The 9,153-nt window shown below is 36.9% G+C and overlaps 1 protein-coding gene across 1 annotated transcript; it reads right to left on the bottom strand.

The window, feature by feature from the left end:
• Positions 1 to 5,519: 5,519 nt before the first annotated feature.
• On the bottom strand, positions 5,520 to 6,643 carry LOC111593708 (protein crossbronx-like). Its single transcript, XM_023306675.2, has 2 exons — positions 6,499 to 6,643; positions 5,520 to 6,446 (listed from the first exon to the last, which is right to left on the bottom strand). Exon 2 carries the CDS (start codon positions 6,436 to 6,438, stop codon positions 5,680 to 5,682), a length of 759 nt encoding a protein of 252 aa, XP_023162443.1. The 5' UTR covers positions 6,439 to 6,446; positions 6,499 to 6,643; the 3' UTR covers positions 5,520 to 5,679.
• Between the last annotated feature and the right edge of the window lie 2,510 nt (positions 6,644 to 9,153).

Genomic DNA, 9,153 nt, shown 5'->3' with positions numbered 1-9,153 from the left:
TATATATACATATATATATATATATATATATATATATATATATATATATATATATATATATATATATATTTATTATATGTATATATATTTGTTAAATTTTTGTCAAGTTAAGTAAGATTATTTGTTTTTGTTTTATTTGTTTTTTTTAAGCAACACCCTTTGCTTTTAACTATTCGAACATAAAATTGTTAAAATATTTGGAAGAAAGAGCCAATTTTCTGTATAAGCAGAAAACTTAGCTTAGCTTTCGGTATGATAATTTGTTATACTCAACACAACTATTTAATCGAGCCTGTTATTTTAATAAACTAAAGCGCTCTGGTTGGAAGTGTCTGACTAGAAAATACCCTGCACTTTGTGCAGTTATTTCAATCCTTCTACGTTGCCTTTCTTTGCTCAATGGCATTTGGCATTCCCTCTAGAAAGCTAGTTATTGGATATCGTTTATTGAAATTAACTTAATTAACTTTGCATCCACATGTACGTATTTTCTAAAGTCTACTATTTTAGATATGTTTTCTTTAAATCTAGGAGAAGGGATATTAAAAATTCCAAATACTCTAAATATATTTGATATCTCAAGCTGTTATTTAATTCAAGCTAAGCTTAAAAACCAAATCATATTTACAAATATACGATCGATAATAAGGAAACAAAGTAATCGAGTTATCGATACATGAGTGATAAGCTGGTACTAAGTATGGCATACAGAAATATATATATAACACGTTTACAAGATCGCTGCGATTCAGTATAAAAATAAATAGAATGTGCAAATGAATGATTAGAATATAATAAAAAGAAATCCAATTTTATGCTACACACGTCAAACTCTAAATCAAAATATTGTAATGATTCATTTTCACAATGCATTTGCATAACAATTGCCTTCATATGCACCTAGATAAACGTATACAAATACATATATACATACAAACATAAACATATATAGATAAAGACACAGTTGTATTTCACACACTTCTCTGGCAATTGCAATGACAACAACTGAACTGAACTGCAGCTGATTCACTTTGACTAACACCCCCACAGCCGCTCAGGCAATACAAAGCCCATAACTCATAAAAATAAAGGCAGCACATATTCAGAAAGCGAGAGAGAACTCCAATTTTAATTGCCCGACATTAAACGACGGCGGCATTTGAGCAAAGTCAGGAATCGAATATAGATACGTGCACAGCTAGAAATCGAATAGCTACAGAAATGCAGCAACAGCAACAGCAACAGCTCTGGCAATAGCAATAGCAATTGCAATAGGAATACCATTACCATTACCATTACCAATAGCAATGCCAATACCAATACAAATGGGATTCGCAGCGCCATAAAATATGCGCACGTTTTGGTTTTGTTTGCCGTTTGTTTGCATATGCGAAGCCAAGAGGAACCAACAGACGACGAATGGGGCATATGGTTTGGTCTGGTCTGGTCTCGTCTGGTATGGTATGGCATGGCATGGTCTCTGGTCTGGATCGGGTTCTCTTCTACTTTGTGCTGTTCGGTTCTGGTCCAGACAGCATTTAGCGTACGATTTGGCGGCGCGAAAAAGATAAACTCATAAATTATGGCATTGAATGTCACTTCGACGACGCGGCAGTTGCACAGTTGCCACCGACAATGGCCAAAGGGAACGAGCGGCTAAAAGGCAGGCGAGGCTGTGCGACAGCGACTGCAACTGCGGCGATAATGAAGCCCATTTTAAAGTCACTGCCATTGAATGCGATTTGATTTACAATCCCATTTCGATTATAATCGATGATGATGTGTGTGCGCGCTTCGACCATGCCATGAACTTGCATATAAATACCAATCTGCGACGACAACGTCTTGGCCAGCCAAATGCTAAGCAGTCACAAGCCAACAGCCCATGCCAAAGTCTCTAGCGGTTTTCCAAGGAAATCGAAGCCGAAAAACTGAAGCTCTCAAGCTCTGAAACTCTGCCCACAGGCCAATGCAACAAGAGGCACCCGGCTCAATTTTACCTGTTGCTCTCTTGCCGTTTGCAATTGCACTTGAATGCTTTTTGGCTTACTTACTTGTCAGCCAAACGAAACCAAACGTAACGTAACGTAACGAAACGACTGTAGCTAACGAAACCGCCGATTGCGACTTCTTCCTCTTCGATGGTGGCAATTGTTTTGATGTCCGTTGATAACTGCAACAGCGGGGGCATATATACAATCTATATATACCGATTTCACCAGGGATTGAACTTGAGTCGAAACCCAAAATAAAAAAAAAGATATCAATAAAAATAACAATGGCCTTTATACTTTGTCACGCGTTGCTGGCCGCGCAGCTTGAAACAATTTTTATGGCATTTTAATTGAAGCTGAAAACCACATATAAAATAAAAATGAAAGAAAATACGCAACTCTCTGCGTTCGAGTTTTAATTCAGCCCACGCAGCGCTTAATTTATTACAACTTAATTGTTAATGTTGTGCCTGGCTGTTCTGTTTGTTAACGCCTATATACGATATGTCTTCATTTTTTCAACAACGCCCCTTGAATGAAGTTGAAACAAAGCCAACGAATCTGTTGTTGGCATGTAGAACGGATGTGCAGATCATCTAGTAGATAACTATTTTGTATTTGGGAAATCAGCTTAAGTGATGGGAGACTGCGCTAGTCGAGAGTGCTTGGCTGGAAGTTACCCTAAGCATATATAAATATAAATATAAATATATATATATATATATATATATTCGAATTTTTCCATTTAAATTTTACTTTTTGAAAATTACTCTACGCCTTAATCTATATATATTTATATCTTAGGCCCACGCTTCTAGAAAAATTTGTTGTATTTTAAATCAAAAATAATATTTACAATTACACACAAAAAATATTTTAAAGTTTTAGATTAAAAATTAGAATTTTTCAAGTAAAATTTGAGCTAAACTTTATATTTTGGTTTTATTTTGTTAAATTTTTCAAAAATGTTCAAAAATTGTTTCAAATCTATAAGTAAAAAAATAGAATTTTTCATATTAAATCAATGTTAAAAAGTTATGTTAGGTATGTTTCAGATTTTATTATTTTTCTATTCTATTTTTTATATTTTTCAAGTTTGGGCTAAAAGTGGGAAGACATCCAAAAAGTAGACTTTAATTATTCATTAATTTATTATTATTTAGTATGTGAGTAATACCTTGAAAGTTGCAACAAAATGTAGACTTCAATCAATAATAGGTAAATCCACTAAGTTATCGAAAACCAATTTCAAACAGTCGAACATGGACTTGGCTAGAGAGACACGACTCCTCCTCTGGCCATTCTACGGTATACATGTTTAAACTAAATTCCCATATTCACAAAGCATCTAACAATAGCATACTATACTATATAATCACTTTGAATTCTCATTGGCAGACAGGAAGCTTTAGCAAATTGGCTAGCAGCTTGAAAGATAGCCCAGTCGAATAGATAGCCCAAATAGATATATAGACAAATGGAATGAAGCCGAGGCCATCGAAATGTAGACCACCAAAAATGTTTGGCGCGCATTTGCAATATTGTCTACTTAGTATCTTTCATGTGCATGTCTCTGTGGGAAGGAAGCTGCTCATCTATGTATCCGCCCGACAGGCAATTACAGTAAAAGCTCGCTCGGACAACCGCTCTTTCTTCAACAATGCTAAGAAACCGCCAAGCTTTATACAGCTTACCATTAGTACAGTATTTACTATGTAAGTTAATCATATATGTATCCGTTGCAAATACAGTAAGAGCTCGCTAGAATGGTAGCTCTTTCTATCCATTAGCACAAGCCTCACTGTACTCTAAATGTGCGCCCACTTGGCAACCATAAATGGCCTAAAATATGGCACATTGCACTCGCATCCATAATTTCATGAACGATTTTTGGATACGCAACCAACTGCCTAACGAGCAGACCCATAAAAGAAAGACCCTTTCTCTCTCTCTCACACACGCAGTCTTCTTCATCTGGCTCTGGCTCTCGCTCTCTCTCTCTCTCTCTCTCTCTCTCCTTCTCTGTGAGACTCTGCAGCAGGACAAAGTGCAGTGATAAATCAAATTGTCACTTTTGTATATTTTGCACCAGCTGACGACAGCTACCAGCAGAGCAAGCCGTGCAACCCATGCGATGCGGCAGGCTTTTAATATTTCGCCATACCAGTTGCAATTGCAGCACATTGCACAACTTGCCACAATCTGTAACGGTAAATGTGTGACGCTTGTGGTGACAGGCTGTCGGTCCCTTAATTATTATTTTTTAGATTATTTCATGTGAAAGATGTTATGCTTAAATAATTAATAAAGTGCTGCACTCAAAAAGGCTCCGATAACAGAGAAATCAAAAATAAAGTAGATAACGGTGCAATAAAAAGTCTCAACTTTTCCTCTATAGAAACATCCAACTGTTCTCACATTTAAAGGAATAGACACTGTTTCACTGTTAGAAAAAAAATTACTTCACATACAACGCTAATAGTTCTCGAATATTCGTTATTGTGTTCCCATTTTAAAAACACTCCACAATGTAATAACCAGCGACATTAACAGTAGAGAGGGGAAACAGCAAACACACTTATACATTAAACACAACTTAAGCATGAAACTGTTCCCATATTAGCATACTTTCAATCTGTTTTGTGAATACATTGCACATACATACATTGCACATGTATATACAAGAATATCCATTTCAGCTTAAGCAACGTATAGTTTTTATTTATTTTTATTAGCATTTACACATAACATGTGTAAGTATGTATATAATAAAACGTTGGTAATATGACTTCGACAAACAGAATGTGTTGAATAGTATGTAACTAATGTAAAACATTAATTGATCTATGTAGAGCACTAAAAACTATATATTAATTAAAAATATGTTTGAACATGCTTAAAGTTAGAGTTGTTGGTGTTACACACACACACACACATGCGTATAAATATTCGCACAAACAATTGGATGGCAAGCCTCAAATTTCGAAGCATGGCACATATACACTCTTCACCTTTTAACTAATTACACACACACTAAGTGGTATTTAATTAGCTAATTGCACACTTCATATTTTCCACTAATTAACACTTATGCATGAAAAACATTTAGTACATTTTGCAGCACACGAACATAAAATCCGTTGCATTGCTTTCTAATGGCGGGCGCAAGAGGGATGCATATTGAAATGATATTGTTGCTTACTATCATTGTTATTTTGCATAGTTCAGTATCGATAGCGAAATATATATTTATCGATTGCATTTAAATGAGTAAATGTAAACTGCCAGCTTAAAATAAACAATTGTATTGTTATATGTCCAGCAAATTGCCCCAAACTGATTTTAGTAATAGTTAGGTTTGATACTTTGCTGAATCAATCGATATCGATACTTTAGTCAGGAGCTCCATTAACAGCACGGCATATGTTTAGTTGCAAGTTAAGTTCCGCCTGCATTAATAGCACTGTGCGAGGCCTCAGTAGTAAAAGGACAAAAACAACAAAATTGTACTTTTGAATTTTGTTATCAGAACTGACGATCAAAACAATTTGAAAAATAGTTAACATAAGTGTTGCACATCTATGTGTGTATATATGGTGTTGAAACACAACTAGTGTACACGCCCATCGACTAGAACATTTTTGATGCATATGAAAATGTTCTAGTCGAATGTTTACTAATTCCACTAATTCAGGCTATCCATACTAATTGTTTGAGCATCTTCCTCCCGCAATAGTTTAGTAGACTCAATGCAACCAACACACTGGGATGGCGGCGTCGCTGGCGTCGATAGAGCGTACCAGTTATTGCTTTTGATACGTTTCATCAAGGCTTGATGCTTCTCGGGACGATAGCGCTCGAAAATTATGTAATGCGGATCATTGATAGGTGGTCTATCGAACATGTGTTTGCAGCTCCAAATAATGCTAGCCTTAGCGCGCATGGCAAAGTCCACACGATTGTTGGCCAAAAGACGCATTGCTTCCATATTGTTGGCAGCTGTCAACGGAATGGGTTCGCCGGTCTTGGTGTTGCAGACGCTGCCCTCGGGATCGGCGAATACAGCCTGAATGTACTTGAGTATATGCCAAATATGGTGCTGATCCTTGCGCCACTCTTTAAAAACTGGCGTCAGATCAAGGCTGTGTGATATTGGGCAAATGTGAGGATGAAAGATGTCCTTCTGAAAGATGACGGTGGGCAGAATGTGTTCTTCGGGGAAATTATCGGGCAACAGAATGGAGAAACGGAATACGCTCCCCGAATACATGCCGCTATGTATGAATATTACACCGAACCAAAGCAAGCCACTGGCATAGCTGGGTATCGCATAGATGCTTTTCAGCTCCTTCTGCTCTATCATTTGATACTCGGCGAGGATCTTGTAGCCTTGATTGATCAGAACCAGTGTCTTATTTTTGGTCAATGTGGCCTCCAAACACATGGCAACAGCTGAAATGTACTACATTCAATGTATATTTCAACAAAAGTGCATTCGACTCACCAAAATTTGGAACAGTTTGGACAGATTTTGTGGAAATTTAGCGTACTGTGTGTGCTAATGTGTGTTGTGTAGTGTTGTATTGTGTGTAATGATTTAAAAATTTAAGAGACCATTATGATACAAATATTTAAAATCGAATTTGACACAGTTTTCAAAACGGTCGAGAGCAGCAGTTAAAATCAAAAAAATTTGAAAAAGTTTAAAAATTAAATTAAAAAATTATCGCTAAACATTGTCGCTATCGATATTGATATCGAGTATATGCAGAGTTGTCAAAGTTGTTGTCTGTTCATTTCTTGTATAAAGAGACTTGCGGCTTGCTCAATTAAAAGAACTTAAATTAATGAATATATATAAATATGAATACAATTGCCTTTCTTAAGGTAAGTATACATAGCAAAATGCTAGCTTGAAGCTCGTTGAGGTTGACTTACCTTTCGTATATCGATACTTTCTGCAAGCGTTGGCAATTTGAACATCGATTTGCCGCTTATTAAATAATTCTTTTAAAGCTTTTTAATGGAAAATTTAGTACAGTGTACTGCTTACAACATTGTGGCCACTTACATTTATGCGCCATGTCAACTTAGTACACACAACACATGCAGAGAAACGGGAATTGCCCACTGGGACAGCGCAAAAACTATGTTCGGCCGCACTCGCAGTCGCAGCCACAGACGTTGCAGCAGCAGCAGCAAGAGTCGTGAACACTTGGAGGGCACGGGCGCTGCGAGTGGGCCAATGTCCAGCAACTGGTACCTCTTATATATTTACTGCATATAGTAGTATGTGCGTGTGTGTACCCATATGGCTGTAGTAATGTTCTCGCATACTCAGCGGTATATTCAATCATGTCAAGTGTAATAATTTTTGCGAATACTCGCAGCAGATACAAACAAGCTGCACACACGCAGGCAGTGAAGTCAACGCACGCTGCGCAGTCAGCGCAGCTAAGAGCAGCGCATAGACAACAACGTCGCATGTGTTTGTGGATTTTGATTTATGGATGTTGTGCTCTGATGTACGGTTCTTTCACGCACTGGCAACATAATGTGGCATTATAATGTCTCATGTCATACACACACATGCGAGATGATAGTGTGTGTTTGTGCGTGTAAGATTGAACCCGGTATCCAAGAAAGAGTGGACAATTCAAAGGGTATATAACTAACACTAACTAACCAGTTCTAGCAGAGGAATATACCAAATATTTGTGAGATACGTATAAGCATGTATGTAAATAGTTATTTAATAAAAAGGAAAGCTTATTGCATTATTTATTTTTCTTCTTTATGCTTTGGCATAAGAAATTTTGAAATATAGATAAAATCGATAACTATCGATTTGCTATATGATGTAAATACAGCTGCATAAAGTATATATATTCTTGATCAGCATTATCAGCATGATCTAATTACTGTCTCTCTTTGAAAATAGATAATTTATGAAGTTTCTTAAGTTAAGAACATGAACATGAACTTAAAATCGATACATAAACATTAAACAGTATTATTTTTAATAATTGAGAAGAGGGTATCTGCTAATAGAAACACTCGCCTAAATAATAATGTCCCTAAAGTTGGAAATCCACTTGGAAGTGCCTGTTGCCCTTCTGCTGCATAAATATTTGCATGTCAAAGGCCCCAGCAGCTGCTAATTGGCAAACGCGAAGTCCAGAGACGGCACTTCATATCTCTTCATTTTTTTGGCACTTTCAACTTAAGGGGCAAACATATCATAAAGACTCTGACAGACAGACGCCAAGAAGCTCGCTTTGATAAGTAACCAAACTGTGGCAGATAAGAAAGTCACAAAAATGATGAACGGAAATACAATATTCGTTGCATGGCAAACAGTTCAGGGAAGCAAGAGAAATAAAAAATATATAAAATCAAGACGAACTGCAACTCATTAAAAACGTATGTATACTGTGATATGACATGATATGATACGAAACGATACGTTATGATTTTTGACTTTCTTTCCAGGTTGGTTAACGCCAGTTGTCAGTGCAGTGACATGGGTGCAACACCCAGGCGCAGAAAGGGCCATCCGTTAGGACTTTAAGGCTACACCTCATTTTTGCCTACCCACATTTTGGTGAGTGCTGCAACCCATGTCAAAATGTTTAGCTTGTTTTATAGCGCTAAGGGCAATTGCTAATATGTATATACACATATACACCTTTACTGTTTCACCTGTGGGGAATTGCTTGTCACCTGGATACGCCACGCAAACGAATCGCAACATTCAATTTCTGTTTTATTTTATTATTACAATCTGTTCGAGCGCTCTCACATCTCTGTGGCTGTTCGTCTGCCTGTATGCGGGCAGCAATTTTGTGCCGCCTTTTTAGCAGGGTTTCTTTTTATTTTTTTCTCCATTTACTGTTGGTATGTATGTTGCTTTTTCTTATCAGCTTTCTTTCATTTATGCTACGTTGCATTTTGGGTCGTTCTGAGCGCGACTTTGGGCTCTCTGTTTGGTACGGTTCGTGCGTTGTAATACGGTGGCATATAACACTTAAGTGCTTGTTGTTGTTTTATAAGATAAACTTTGGCGAGGCCCACATGTCTGGCCAAGAGCAAAAGCAACAGCAACAAAGAGACAAAAGAATAATAACGTGATGCCAATTTCATTTACTGCCACTTTCAT

Source organism: Drosophila hydei, unplaced genomic scaffold, assembly GCF_003285905.1.
Source record: "Drosophila hydei strain 15085-1641.00,03,60 unplaced genomic scaffold, DhydRS2 tig00000060-arrow-pilon, whole genome shotgun sequence".
Classification (NCBI taxonomy): Eukaryota; Metazoa; Arthropoda; class Insecta; order Diptera; family Drosophilidae; genus Drosophila; species Drosophila hydei.
Note: the sequence above shows the minus strand (reverse complement) of the source record. Positions and strands in the feature narration are given on the sequence as shown.